Here is a 16,135-nt window from a genome sequence, read left to right as displayed (position 1 = left end):
TTTCTTTCTCCTTCTATTATGCTACCTTTCTGTATTTAACTGAAAGGTGTTATACCTTCTGTGATCAAGTAATGACAACTGTGCCACACATTTTATCAAGATCTGAATTTAATTACAGGATCTATCAAGCCTAAGAAGGGATGAGCCTTTGTATTTTATCAGGATATCCAAGATGAAAAAAAAAGGAAAAAAAAAATCTGCCTGCAGACTTAGAGAAGCATTATTATATAGCATTATCTGACAGAAAGACCTGATAAGCTGTCAAATTAAAAATCTGATTTGGGAAACTTTAGTGAAACCACTTTTTGAAAAGAGACTTACTGTAGTGTCTTGTTTGGGTATCACCTAGGCTCTTTATTTAAAGCTGACAGCAGGATAGAACAATTTCATAATCTCTCAAAGGGCAGCAGTGCTTTTTAAAAAAAATAATTCGTTGACTTTCAGTAAGCTGCAACAGAGGCTTACCAAAGAGAATGGGAATATAAATTGCCATTTTTGTTAACATCAATCTTTCACATGAACAATAAAATGGTATGAAAAGTGAGACCTGGATACATGCTGGAAAATACATTTAATCATAACCAAGGAGCAGTCAGAGCTGTATGAATCAGAAAAACATGCAAGAAATCAGTTGTGAAATTACACGTCGGCAAAGGGAAGGTAGCACGCTGGCCTAGTTACATCCATCATTTAACTGCTGGTTTGTGTCTCAGTAACTAAGATTAATTTTTTATGTATTTTGATTCCTGTTTCTTCCAAGATAGTGTCTTCGATCTTACTTTACTCTGGAGAACCTGTGCAATTGAGTTTTGAATATTTCCTTGCCTTATTTTTAATTCTCCATGCCATTATTTTACACACTGGTGTAACATCTTCTTTTCTTCATGTTATAACTGAACATAATAATATGAGTATAGGTAGTTATCAGCTTCCTCTAATATTCTTTGAAGTTTTTTTCCATATGAAATAAACAAAATATAATGCCATTTTAGCTTTACTTTGGATAAGTAATAAAAACATCATAGAACAGTTAAATGTAGTTCATATTTTTTGATTGAGTGATCATTAGTTGACTCAAATTAACACAAGAGCAACTAAAAATAAGCCTGTAAATCAGATTCTTGATTTCAAAAGAAAAAAAATCTGATCACGTTAAGGAAATCAGGTGGTGTAATCAGTATGACGGACTGGAATCAGCCAGGAACAACACTTGGAAATTCTATAAGGTAAGGTATTAATATAATAATACATTAATTTTTTTTTTACATTTGCATCTGCAAGGTTAAAAATATACAAGGGGAGACCTACTAGACTGACTACATAATTATCTATGCTATTATAGACTGTATTAGGAGGTTAAAACCCCAGACTTGCTCAGCAAAGAAAGTAGAAGCTTTCAGAACTAGAAAAATAAATAAATACATAAGTAAAGTTGCCAAAACATAAGCTCAAAGGACCTTGTAAATAAAATAAAATAAATTTAAAAGCAAGGGATTCTTAAGTGCTCTAATCAAAAAGAGATTGTAGAGTCAAGAGGAGTCACTTTGTAGTAAGGTTGATGATGATCCAAGGCAGCAGATTGAATTGACTAACAGGAACATGAAAAGTCTATGAAAATGCAGATCTCCACAGCTAAAAAGAAAGCAATGTCCATATTTTTAATGAACTTGTGAGGTCAGAAAGAGAGGAAGGTGATCTCAGTCCCAAAACCGTAAAATAACAAGCCAGGAGTTTTTAAATACAGCTATCCAATGGGGCATGTTAATTCTTGTGTTAGAGAACAGAAAGTATAATAGCTTTTGTCGTGGTTTGCAAAACCACGACAGCTTTAAGTAAGAAGAACTAAAAGCCACCTAGTCAAACTATTTATTCTGACCTTAGCCATACACGATGCTTTAGAACAAATTTGAAAGGAAAGAATTAAAGACATGGAAGTGATTGGAAAAGGAGATAAAATGCAAAACTTTACCAAATCATGTTCGACTAATCTAATAGCCCTATTTGATAAGATAAGTGATTTTCTAGATGAAGGAAATGGAGTATAACTAATTTATCTGGATTTCAGTAAAGCATTTGATATGATGCCATGTAGCAAATCATTGATTAACTGTGGAAAAAATAGAGTGCAAGAGGTGCATAAAAAACCCAACAAAGGATAGCATCGAACAAGGATTTTTTTCTCTCCTCCTTTCTCTGTCTCATGTAGAAACCATAGCCTGCTTGTCTAGCTATTGACAAGCTTCTGAACTAAAGGGCTGTTTGCTTTAGGTCCCACTCAAGGTGCCCATCTTCCCAGGATGCAAGCCTCTTCCAGGAACTAGCTAGTGAATTGGAATCTTCTTCTCCCTAATACTCCCACTTCATTATGGTGTCTTCTTTAGCTCCTTAGTGAATCACTTGCACAGATGATAAACAGTCATTGCTTGTCACATTCAGACCTACCAATGTGTCAACTATACCATATTCTAGTCCTCATGTTCCCCACAATATTACCTATATTTGAAAAATAAAAATCCTCAAGAAATAGTAGTTTGGTCAGGTTTATCAAAGCTCTTCAAGTATTTTGGAGAGCTGATGCCATCTAGTTGAATGAGCAGAAGATATATGAGTGCTAAGTCAAGCAAACATGATAATGTAGAACTCAGCATTTAGTTTATCGAGATGAATATCATGGTGAATTTCAACCTGCATTAGACTGTGGCACTGGAGCTACCACAGCAGCCACTGGAGATGTGTATGTGAGGAAAACCAGTGGTTTTCCCACATAAAAACTAACAGGGTGGAACTCCTAAGAAAGTACCTGAGATGTGTTCCAGAATCAATCATCTTTGCTATTTTCTTCACTGATCTCTGTAAAAAACGTCGACCACACAATGAAATCTGTAGATTACATCAAAGTAGACATACTGGTAATGCTGAGGAGGTTGCAGATATCAGCCAAGAGGAACAGAGCCCTTCTGAGTTAATAGAAGTGACACTAAATTTTATACTACGAAGTGCAGGTCACACACTTAAGATATAGGACCAGTCACACTAGTTCTTGAGATAAATTGGGATGCTGTGAGAGAGGATTCAGGAGGAAAGACATTCAGTACGTAGTCAGCTGCAGAATGATATTGGGCTTTTCAGTTCTCGGGTATGAAAAAGAAAATTAAGATCTTAGAACGCAGAGATGACGATCAGCATTAATGTCTTCATATGTCTTTGCATGTGGTCCCAGTGTTCTCACTATTCATTTTCAAACACAGGTGCTGTTGAAAACCAAACTAAAAAAAAAGCATCCAAAGAAAGTCTATAATGATGAACAGAGAAATAAGAAAACCAGTTTGTGAAAAGACATACAAGAACATAGTGGGATGAATCTGAAAGTGTTTGAAATGAAAGCAAAAGAAAATTTCTGGAGAGCAGGACTTTTCTCCTAATTTACCTTCTAAGAAACAATTTGTGCTAGGGAGAAGACTTGACCCAGTACAGTTTTCTTTCTCATTTCTTAAGCTCTTCTATCACTAACATAATTGGGAAAATAAAGAAATGGGAATGGGGAAAAAAAATCCAAACCTCTAATCCTTTAGAGGGAAAGTGAGTCATTGATTTAAATAAAGTTCCATCAATATTTCTGTAGCATTCTAAACATTCTCAGAACTTACTTGGTTTTTGAATGATAATGAAAATAATCCTTGAGCTGTCTACAGCATTAAACCTTTGTCTTGAGCCAGTGCAATCAATTAAAAATATTTTCTATGAAAATTCAAATGATCTCACCCATGTGCATTATCTTTCTTGGATCAAATTTGTTTTTACTGTTACAATGCTTATCCAACAGAGTAAGTAGGTTTTTAGCTTTGGGATAAGAACAAAAAATGCTTTGAATGACAAAAATGTTGTATAAACTAATAAAGAATTTACAAAACCTCTCATTCTAGAAAAAAATGCAAATAAATTACACACAAAAATTAATTTTTGAATTTCAGAAATGTAAAAATCTGGGGGATTTAAACACTTGCTTTTTTTCTTCTGCAGTAATCTTGAAATCATCTCTAGAACAGCTTGTATGTAGGGTTTCTAACTTTTATTAAAAAAATCAATGTTATTCAATATATAACAAGGTTATATATGATCATACTTCCATTGAAAATAAAGTGATTTACTCCTTTGATTTTCATTAGGTGGGAATCTGTGCCTCTATTCCCCTAAGCTAGAGTTTGATCCATCAAAGAACTTGGCCTTTACCACTAGGGTTGTGTAATTTCTTCCTGAATATTTTCACATATGGAACTTTGTTAAAGACTCTTTGCAAATCTAAAAAAAAACCCCAAAAGTACGTTAACTCATTCATATTTATGCCCCATTATCTCCTATCAAACCAGAGTAGGTTTAACTATAATAGTTGTTACCAGCAGATCTCCCAGATGGAGACCTCAGCATAAACAGAGCCCCTGGGGGATGTAACTCCATGGACACATCAAAGGCCATAAATAACACTGATGAGTTTTGCTTTCCAAATCAGGCAGGAGGAGACATTACTTGGTAACAAAGGAACTACTGACTTAGCTGGTATTTTTCCCATGCTCCTCTTAGTAATTCCAGAGACTAAATATTTTAGAGCCACATCTCCCACATCTAAAGCCTGATTTTATACATATGGCACAAATTTATTCATAAAGTGTTCACTTGCACTGTATAATTCATCTTCTGTATATTCCCAGATGGAGAGTTCCTGAGAAATCCTCCTGTTTTTTCCTAACACTGTTATCTCCAAGGGAAGTAAAGTATTATGAGATGTCCTTGTTTCATTGACACTGCTGGTTTCTCCCAGCAGGAAAATGACATACAAAACAGGAGACATGGGGCAGTATGTGTTTCATAGAAGCTTAATTGCTGTGAATAGAACTTAAGCCTTTTCCATTGCACATCCCTCCTGGGTAGAAAGGCAGTTTTTATTTTGTCTTTGGAAGCATTGTCCCCACCAAGTTTGCAAGCTTTGCAAGCTTATCAGATGAGGACATTCCTCATATCCTCTGTGTCTACTATCAGGATTGACTGACGACCGATCTGACCGCAGGAGTTGAAACTCTGACCATAGCAAAGGAAAGCACACAAGAGAGAATCAAGGTATATTCTTTTATCCAAAGAAGGAATCAAGTGAAAAAAAGGGTAAAGATGATGTGCTGCTGGACAAATAAATAGCAGTCAAAAGGCTTGTATTATTTCAGCCTGGAAAACACCGTAAAAGTCCTGTGTCCTAACAGCAGTGGCCAGGGAGGTTTGAAAGCTTACCCTATGGCACATGCAAGGCAAGGCAAATACTAAGTGATCATCTACTTGTTAAGTTCCTACATCACCTTGACAATTATAATTTTGCATGGATGTGGTGATAACAGGCTGACTGTTCATTTTATTGGAATATTCAAAGATACATTTGTGAAAGTGTTTGAGAGCTCTCCTTACCACCACATTCACACCTGAAAAACATCTTTGATTCTCTTCAGAAGTGGTTGAAGGGGCTTGAATTCAGAAGCTATTGCTAAGCCCATAGTATGCAAGTTAGACAAGTACATGGATTGCTTGGCAAATACTGGAATCCATTCCTAGAGAAACAAATGTAGCAACACAAAGGTCTCCTGTTAATATTACGGTCAATCTGAACACAAAAATCAAGACAAATGGATGCCATTTACCCTAAATAGGATACATGGTAATGGCTGACTCCTAGCACTTATCTTAAAGTCAGATGTAACTCATGAAAAGACAACAAACCCTTTTCCTATTTTCCAGAATACAGGGATCAAGAGAAGCATTTAAATGGCATGCTCCCTTCTGCTAGCCCTTGGATGTTCTGCAATAACAACCCTAACCCACAGATCCAGAGAAAGTCCCTGAAGACAATGCGTGACCTCAGATGTTTAACCTTATGTGATAAAGCGAAAAACAAAAACAAAACAAAACCACCAAAAAAACCCAAAACCAACCAACCTAAAAAGAGCAGAATTATTGTGTATTATACCAAAGCCCTCAGGGCTTCAGCTGGCAATTGCCTTATGGCAGAGGTACTTGGCATTAAGCATAATGTCAGCCTGCAGTTTGATCTTCTGCCAACATACATGGGCTCTCACACAGGTTCTTCTTTGGTGTATATGCTCAGTCACAACCTGTACTCCCCAATCACAGAGATACATCTGTTCCAGTAGTCTGGCAGTGTTTTGGACAATCTCTTTAAAGCAAACAGAATGAGTGACATGTTCATGCTTTCAGATCTCAGTCTGTCAGGCACATCCCCGACACATCCTGACCCACTGGGTACATGAGGGCAGCTGCAATAAAGTTATGCTTTCCTAAGGCTGACCAGAGATCCAGAGATGACTGGGAAGGCTTCATTTTAGATATTTGCCTACATCAGGCTCTACCTTCCAAACTGCTGCAGGGTTCCAGGAACTGCTAAGCATTCCTAGTAGATAGAACAGCTTTGAAACCACAGACACACTGGCCAATATCTAATAGATCATTTTCTATCCAGGAAATTCTGCATCAGTCTGATTTGTGATGGAAGTCCTGAAGAGTAAGTTGCCACTGGTAAAATGATTTCTTGTGCTGTGTGTTTTAATAAAATCAGCATTGGGCAAACTGCCTTTGACCACAGAAAGCATAGAGTTAGTCTCAGAAAAGTGATTCTGAAATTCTTTCAGAATAATGGTGGTTATTGTGGCTTTTAAACATCCTCTAGCTTGTTTTCATATATGTCCCCAGACTAATAAAATGTACTAAGGAGCAAAAATCAGAAAATTAAGAAAACTGTTTTTCATGTTAAATAGATATGGCTATGAGCACTGCTATGAGAAAGATTTGGGTTTTCTCTTCTCCCCATTTGATCTGCTATGTAACAGATTTTCTTTCAGGTAAGGAAGAAAAGGTTGTTTCAAATTAAATAAAATGCTTTGTTCTCAGATTACCTAAGTCCCCTAATAACACTGGGCAATCTTGACATGAAAAATCAGAATATTTTACTTAGAAAATACTGAAATTAATATTTTGACATTATTAAAACCAATTTCCCTTTTTTTTAAAAAAAAAAAAAAAACAAAAAAAACTTTGGCCATAATCGTTAGTTCAGTTTGACCCAAATTAACAAGTTCTTTGGTTTATGTATCTTTAGAAAATCTACATTTCAGTGTAGAATTATTACCTAACAAGTTGCAAGAGCAGTCTCTTCACATAAGTAGCTGGAGTTGCTACTATGGTGCAGTCCCGTTGCCACAACAGCAGGCAGTTGCAAAGTGCAATTAAAACCAAGTAGTGAAGCAGACAAGATAAGCCACAAGGAGTAGAAAGGATCTGCATGGAAATGGGGATAGTCTATTGATTAGGAACTCTGAATGAACAGTCAGCATTTTTCCCATTCCTGTTTAATATGATCATAAATTAGGCTGCATCCAGATAAGTTAATGTGAATTCACTATCTGAAAAAGAGGCCAAGGTGAAATTCTAAAGTTCTTTGGGAATGTGCAGACGGATGATGATAATTCAGTAAAGAGACATAACACTGAATCTAGTTAAGAAAGATGGAATATATAAATTGAGGGCAGATGGGGCATCTTAGCTATCGAAAAACTATATTGCACTCTTTGCAATGATAGGGCCACCCATCAGTCACAAACACAACAAGAAAGGGAGAAAACAGGACAAACATTCAATAAAAGGCAGAAATTGAAGTGCACATCCTCATAGCTCTACCATTTTACTCAGAGAAATGGCAAGAGAGCAACTTTGGAATAAAAAAAATTACTCTAGTGGTAGTCTGGAAGACCAAATCTAAACCTCTGTTTCTAAAAATTATCCATCCATTTCAGGATACTGAAATCATCACATTTGTCTAGGACAAAACCACATATTTTCTAACTATATTTCAAAAAACAACCATCCACCTTTACTAGGATAATCATTCTCTATCACTGACTACCCCTACCTCTTTTCATTTTACCGATCTCTCATTTCACACCTACTCAGATATAAACTGAAGGTTCATTGGCCCAAACAAAACTCAAGTCTAGTGGGTTCAGGAATAAAATAACAAGAGAGAGATACTAGATTCTACTCATCTTTCAGGGTCACTTCTGCATTTTATACAGCTCTAGGATAAAACCCACAAATCCACCATGGAAGCCCTGTGAAGCACTGCCACATGCACTTTTTGGAAGGTGTCCATCTCTCTGACTGATCATAAAGAAATACTGGATGATCACCTGTGCTACAACAGCTAGAAAACTGCTTGCAAGAACACTGAACTCTGGGAAGCTCCTGAGACCTGAGACTGAATTCAGACTTCCTAGAAATCCCACATAGACTTGTGGCAATCAGAGCCACAGCTCTTTTTCAAAAGATGGTCTCTCTGAGCATCAACAGGGGTGCCCACAGCACACTTCCAGCAAGTGATGCAGCACCCACTGTTACTGGGCTTGGGTGCCCTTATCTGCAGCATAGATCGGGCTTTATGAAGGATACACAGGCAATGAAGCTGGAAAATCCCAAGCCTCTGACCTGATACTTTTCTCAGAAAATCTTCACCCAATATTTGAAGACGATGTACAAAAACAAGTGCTATCTTGTAATTAAACACTCCAACCAGAAGTGTAATTCAGAGAAAAATATTTCCTGGTAAGGGAAGACCTTACCAGGAAGATCAGTTGTTATCCTTTAGGCAACTAACTAATTTTTAAGTCTTATTTTATTTTTGATAAAGGAAATTCCGCATATTTAAGAATAGCAAATTTACTAATTAGGTTGCTAATCTCGTTTCTGTTTTTAATTAAAAAAAAAAAAAAGCCAAACAAAACCAGAAGCAGGAGAGATAAGTCTGTGCTTAAGTACAGCGGTGCAGGTTAATTCAGAAATCATGCAGAAAGAAACAATTCAAAAATCAGGTACAAAGTAGAAAAGAACATCCTTTCCAGCATGGAAATGAAAGCTAATGAGTCCTCACTCATGCAAACAGGATCAAATTCTGTTGATACCATACAACTGCAACGTCTCCATCCAAAACACAAGCCAATAGGAAGTTAGCTGGTTAACCACCAGTGCCAGATACTACTGTCTGTCCCTAAAAAAGACACAGCAGAAGCACATCTAAACTGGATGCAGCAGCATTTGTCACACTGTGTTGTCTGGTATCTTTAAAATGTCACTTTTAGAAATACTACTTTTAGAACTGGAATGAAAGGAGTAGGTTTGGACATAAGTCATTACTATCTCCAGTTTCAATTCTTGCTTCAGTATCACGCTTGTTCACAGGCAGCATAGTCTTCAGGATAAGCCTATGTCTTTTCTAAAATGTATATCAATACCAGTCTGCGAAGAAACTAGTGTTTAAAAAGGGTTTAAATGAAGACTGCCAAACCTGATGGAGCAGTATGGAAACAGAAGAGAAAGGTATGGCTAGATGTGCTCGTGCTGGGAAGGGAGAAGAGATGGAAGGTGAAAAGAAGAAGAACAGAAATCAAAAGTGATGTTACGGCATACAGGAGACATAGGATATTGCTATGGGAAAGGCAAAGAAAATTATAGCAGTCTTGAAAGATCCAGCAGCAAAGCAAGCCAAGGGATTCTGTACCTCATCTAATGAAGCAACTGAAAATGCCTTGAAATGCAGCTTGCATATGGATTGCTTATGGTAGCTCAAAAAGCTCTAATTTTTTTGTTTTCCTTTCTGAAAGAAACATCCAACCCTCTTCAACTCCAGTAATCCCATCTCTAGAAAATCAGTCTATTTTCTAAATTGACCTATGTTCAGTATAAACAAATTCTGTGTGCCCCTATCTTCAGAACTCAACTGCACTCTGACCTTGTTGCAGGCACTTTGTATTTTCATGAAGAAATGGAACAGAGAAAAAAAGTATTTTTATGCTCATAGAATGGTTTGTGTTGGAAGGGACCTTAAAAAGCACTCACTTCCAACCCGCCTGCCACGTGCAGGGACACTTCCATTAGATCAGATTGCTCAAAGCCCCATCCAACCTGACCTTGAACACTTCCAGTGATGGGGCATCCTCAGCTGCTATGGGCAACTTGTGCCAATGCCTCACAACCCTCACAACAAAAAATTTCTTCCTAATATCTAATCTAAATCTACCCATCAGCTTAAGGTCATTCCCCCTTGTCCTATCACTGCCCTTGTAATAAGTCCCTCTCCAGCTTTCTTGTAGCCCTCATCAGGTACTGCAAGGTGCTATTAGGTCTCCCCAGAACCTTCTCTTCTCCAGGCTGAACAGCCCCAGCTCCCTCAGCCTGTCTTCACAGGAGAGATGTTCTAGCCCCCTGGGAATCTTTGTGGTTCCTCTCTGGACTTGCTCCAACAGGTCCATGTCTTTTTTATGTTGGGGGCTCCAGAGCTCAAGGCAGCACTCCAGGTGGGGTCTCACCAGAGTGGAGTAGAGGAGCAGAGTCCCTCCCTAAAACTGCTGGTCACATCTCTTTTGAAGCAGTGCAGGGTACCATTTGCCTGCTCTGCAAGTGCACGTTGCCATGTGATGTTGAGCTTCTCATCCACTAACATCCTTTCTGGCAGGGCTGTTCTCAGCCCATTCTCCACCCAACCTGTACTTGTTTTTGGGATTGTCCCAACCCAGGTGAAGGACTTTACACTTGGTCTTATTGACTTTCATGACGTTTGCACAGACCCACCTGTCAAGCCTGTCAAGGTCCCTCTGGATGGCAACTCCAGCATGTTGACTGCACCACTCATGACAAACTTGCTGAGAGTGCCCTTGATCCCATTGTCCATGTCATCCACAAAGATTAAAACAGCACTGGTCCCAGTACTGACTCCTGTGGAATGCCACTCATCACTGGTCTCCTCTCAGACACTGAGCCATTGACTGCAACTCTTTGTGTGTACTATCCAGCCCATTACTCATCCATCAAGTGGCCCATCTGTCAAATCTATGTCTCTCCAATTTAAAGACAAGGATGTTGTGCCAGACAGTGTAAAATTATGACATCAACTGTTCTTCCCTCATCCACCACTGCTATAACCCCATTGTAGGAGGCTACCAAACTTGTCAGGCACAAATTTGCCCTTACTGAATCTATGTTGCCTGTCACCGATCCCTTTTTTAGTTTCCATGTAGCTTAGCATGGCTTCCAGGATGATATGCTCCATGATCTTGCCAGGCACAGAACTACTAGCATGTAGTTCCCTCAGTCTTCCTTATTTTCCTGTTTCAAAATGGGGATTATTTTGCCCTCCTTCTAGTCAGTGGGCACTTCATCAGACTGCCACAACCTCTCAAATATGGTGGATACTTGTTTGGCCACTTCCTTGGCCAGTTCCCTCAGTACTGAATGTATCTTGTCAGGTCCCATGGACTTGTGCAGCTTCATGTTCCTTAAATAGTCTCAGATCTGATGATCTTCTACAGTTCTTCATTCTCTCAATCCTTAGAATCATAGAATCAACCGGGCAGGAAAAGACCTCTGAGATCAAGTCCAACCCTTGATCCAACACTGCCATGGTTACTAAATCATGGCACTCAGTGCCACATCCAGTCTCATCTTAAAAACCTTCAGGGACAGAGAATCCACCACTTCCCCGGGCAGCCCATTCCAATGCCTGATTACTCTCTCCATAAAAAATTTCTTCCTAATATCCAATCTAAACCTCCCCTGGCAGAGCTTAAGACCATTCCCTCTTCTCCTACTGCTGATTGCCTGGGAGAAGAGACCAAACCCCACCTGGCTACAACCTCCTTTCAGGGAGTTGTAGAGAGTGATGAGGTCACCCCTGAGCCTCCTCTTCTCCAGACTAAACAACCCCAGCCCCCTCAGCCTCTCCTCATAGGACTTGTGCTCGAGTTCCTTCACCAGCCTGGTTGCTCTTCTCTGGACCCACTCCAGCACCTCAATATCCTTCCTGAACTGAGGGGCCCAGAACTGGACACAGTACTCAAAGTGTGGCCTCTCAGCCTTCTACATGTCCTGCTAACGAGGCCTCCAGAGAGATCCCATATTTTCCCTAGTCTGGCTTTTATAACTGACATACCTGTAGAAGGTTTCCTTGTTGCCCATTGACATCCCCAGACAGATTTAATTCCATCAAGGCTTTGTCCTTCCTAACCCAATCCCTGGCTGCTCAGATAATTTTTCTGTATTTCCCTCAGGTTACCTGCCCCTGCTTCCACACACTGCAGGCTTCATTTTGTGTTTGAGCCTGTCCAGGAGCTCCTTGTTCAACCACACAGGCCTCCTGGTGTATTTGTCTAACTTCCTCTTTGTTGGGATGCATCACTCCTGAGCTTGGAAGAGGTAAATTCATGCTAATCATTTAGGTAGAAAACAAAAGAGGCAAAAGAACACCCCAAACTTATTTTTTCCTTTGTGCTGTTTAGGTCTTGAATACAACGTAAGACACAGTCCTCCCCAGCTTCCACCCTGTCATTTCAGAAATCATTTATCAAACACTGCAAAATTAGAAAAAAAGGGGTACGTGGGGGAAGCAGGAATATCTGAAAGATCACAGGACATATTTCGTTCACTATCCCACCTTCCCTAAAGAGTTTATCACCACTCAGAGATGTGTCTAACTTAGAAATAATGAATGGCACTAACTTTCAGAGCCACCATGCATTCATAGCACATTAGCACACAGGTGGTTTTTTCTAACAACTCCTGCTATACATAATTTTTTCACCAATACATACTGTCATTTTTATTTTGAATTCTAAATTATTTCCAAAAAATGATGTGAAGGGTTATATTTCACCTGTGGATTTTTAAAAAATTGCTTTTATTTTTTAAAAAGTCAGATGAATAACTGGACTGCAATTCAAAATGGCAACAACAATAGCAAAAAAGCCCACCCTAAATACTAATAGTTAGTACAGAAAATGGCTTATGCGTTTCTTGCTAGTGAAACACATCTTCCTGTCCCATTCCACACCCAAAAATGAAGAATTTTCTACTTTTAAACAGATAAATCAGAACTGTTATTTACATAATAGGCGTTCTGGTTTCATATTTGCTTTTGCTTACATCTCTGGATTTGCTGCCTTTTGTTTAATAATATAACACACAGAGCAACAGTTAAGAGATAACACACAGATTTATAAGTTACCATTAATGGCTCAGTAGTCCTACTCAGTAAGAAAGGGACTGCATGTCTGAAAAACCTGTTGTCTTTAAAAATGAAGAAAATTAGTAACACAATAGTCTTCACTGCATGGCATTTGCATAAAACGAAATTTGGGCCTCATCAAGGCAACTCTGTCTTCATTCGAGTTGCCTTCACTTAAGTGACCAGCATCATTTGCATAAGTAATATCCTGTAGTTTGCATTTTAAGTTGAGCCATCTCAGTTTGGTTGTTTGGTTGATTGTACAATTGATAACTGCTACACCCTTTGGTTCATGCCTGCTGGAACACTTCTGCTAAATTCACAAGCTTCGGATTGCTTTAATAACAACTTGTCATCAAAAGAACACAGACAACCTTTTCCTCAGTAAATGTTTTACTCCGTCACTTGGGGATAGATTTGGGAGTCACTTTACTTTGTAGCTTTTGTCAAAGCCTTTTTTTTCCCCCCTAAAACAGTAACTCAATGAAAACAAATGAAAACAAGCAACAAAACTACTATTTCATGCCTTGATAACTCTATTTTTCCACTTCCAGTAATAAACTGAATTTGTGCCTTTAAACTCGCTTAGGAAATGCCATCATCATAAACTGTACATTGCTCAGGACTCTTTAACTACTTAATTAGCTACTAAAACACTGCAAAGAAGCTGATGTTATACCAGAAGAGAAGCAAAAATGAGCCAAACTCCGCGCGTCCCCCACCCTCTTCACGACAAGTGTTTGCGTAAGCCCTTACCTGCTGGGTAACGTTCGATAACGGGCCAGTTGTCCACCTGTAACGTGGCATTGCCACCACTCCTTGTGAAGCGAACTACATGGTATTTCCCGTCATTAATGATTGCGTTCATCTCTTCAATAGCGATGTCATCGGTTCCAACATTAAATTTAACTCCAATTTTTCCCTGGTGCTGCATATTTAAAAAAAAAAAAAAAAAAAAAGGAAGAAGAAAGAGAAGAACTAATTAAGACTTGTTTTAGCAAGAAACTGAGACAGTGTGTCACACAGGGAAAGATTTCTAACAACATCTTCCCTCCTCAGATGTAACTTCTGAAGACTTGCTTGTTGTAGTGACAAGCCTTCTGACAGCTTAGTAGGTCTGTGACGTCTTTTTGATGGATAATTGATATTCCAAAGGAGTTATTTCACCAAACTGAGGTCTCTTCTTTTCCAAGAGATTCAGACCAAGATGAGGAGGGGGGAAGGAGGAGAAAAGCTCAAGGTTTCCTTCTTTGTCCTCTCCCTCAGCTCCAAAAGGATAAAACACAGTTTTTCCCTTTAGACTTTCAAAACAGAAATCCTTGCAGTGTCACTTGGAAGAGATACAAGAATTTTCTGGCTATAAAAGCCAGGGCCCAGCCCTGCTTCTCCTTTTTCCAAACCTCATTCATAGTCCAATGCTTCACAAATGGTAACAAAGGAGGAACCTTTTTTTTAATGGTGAGATTTTTGGCATCATATTGTAGTAACTGTGAATCATTAAGCCAAGAACAGACTGACTGACTAAAAAAGACTTTCCTGTTCAACGCCAGAGAGCAGTGAGAGCTATTTGCTGACACAGGGATGGTGTATTGTTCCCACTAAGGGCAGAGGCTTATTCTTTTGCTGGATTTGCCTATAAACTCCTGTGTCTGAGTGCATACAAGGCTAAGGGGACTACCCACATACCTTAGACTAAGGCTGTAGATTTTCCAGATGATTATGATATTGGCATGTTTTCATTTTTATTGATTTTTAATTATTAAGCTGTTCACTCTAATGAGACATTTACATTTTAATAAAGTCTTTCAATGTCTATTAAAATTTAACTTAAGGGCTTCGTGATTTTTTTTTCTCCTGTAAAATCAATTCTGTTCCTCAAAAAAGGTATTTACTACACTGAGGAGAAAAAAAGAAAACCATTGTACAGTATGAGATTAGGGACTTGTGCATAATAAGTGGTAATTCTATCTGAAATTTCATGTCCTTGGTACTAGTACATCTTTCTTAGTTTTTACACTTCCAGATGAAACACAATTAAATGTTCACCTCTCCATAGCTCTTGTGTCTGTTCCCTCTTCCTCTTACTACCCTAACATGACTCCCTGTAGAAACTGTAGCTCATCTCTGCAGCTCATCTCTGTAAGTCCCTCAAGCAAAGAACTCAGGAGTTCTTCTGCCTTTTATTTTCTTTTTAAATACCTGAATTTTTTTTCCAATAGTGTTTGTATATTGCAATTGCACAGCTGAGCAGCTGCTGAACACCTTTGGAGCTCCTCAACATTTTGGTATTAAGTTTTCACCTCTTCAGCTATGAATTTTTTTTAAATCAATAAAAGGACCATTCCCTCATGTGATTTGCTTGATTGATTAAAAACTGTTCTAAACATTCCCATTTCTTACGTGTGGATTGTTTTAAAATTTCTCTACTGGCTGGTCCTACTTTTCCATGCCAATAGGGTGTCAATAGGGGACCCACCTCATCCAATACATACTCATCTTTTGCCTCCCATGTGAGCTGCATGGCAATTTCCCAGTTTTCTTGGGTAAGTAACTGTAGCTCTTCCTTATTTCAAATGTGTCAGCTACAACTTAGAATAGATTTCGCCCATTTTCTCCCATGGATAAAGTAGCTTATTTGTTTCACATGTTCCATTCATATGCTTACTCTCTTTACACAGAAACATATACAAAGAAATATAATTTTGTCCTAGATTTAAAACAGTCTCCTCTTTTACTAATCTATGAAATGCAGAAAACCAGCTAAGAATGATAATGGCATATGCACCTTTTCACAGTACTTTCAAGAAATCAAAGGCTTTGAGGATTAAAAAAGCTGACTAATTTTACAGTGATTCATAATTATACTATTCAGAACCTACACTTTATGTACCTGCTTTCCTATTCGCTATATATGTATATACTTATATTATTTTAGATTATAAAAGAAAAAAACAACAAGGAAAAAACACCTTTAAAATGAATAGACCAGGTGCAGGTAAAAAGAAGTGTCATACAAGGCAAATATATCAACAGCAT

At 38.4% G+C, this 16,135-nt stretch overlaps 1 protein-coding gene across 9 annotated transcripts in view; it reads right to left on the bottom strand.

Annotated features, from left to right (window-relative positions):
• NRXN1 (neurexin 1) overlaps window positions 1-16,135 on the bottom strand; it is a 426,871-nt gene that overhangs the window by 111,546 nt on the left and 299,190 nt on the right. For all 9 annotated transcript variants that reach the window (XM_027889907.1, XM_027889910.1, XM_027889908.1 and 6 more), the window contains one exon: window positions 13,856-14,027. In XM_027889907.1, the coding sequence (XP_027745708.1) occupies window positions 13,856-14,027 (172 nt within the window). The remainder of the gene's footprint in view (window positions 1-13,855; window positions 14,028-16,135) is intronic.

Source organism: Empidonax traillii, unplaced genomic scaffold (genome assembly GCF_003031625.1).
Source record: "Empidonax traillii isolate 1590-97213 ecotype Southwest subspecies unplaced genomic scaffold, ASM303162v1 scaffold275:size1536655, whole genome shotgun sequence".
Classification (NCBI taxonomy): domain Eukaryota; kingdom Metazoa; phylum Chordata; class Aves; order Passeriformes; family Tyrannidae; genus Empidonax; species Empidonax traillii.
This window is presented reverse-complemented; position numbering and strand designations above follow the sequence as displayed.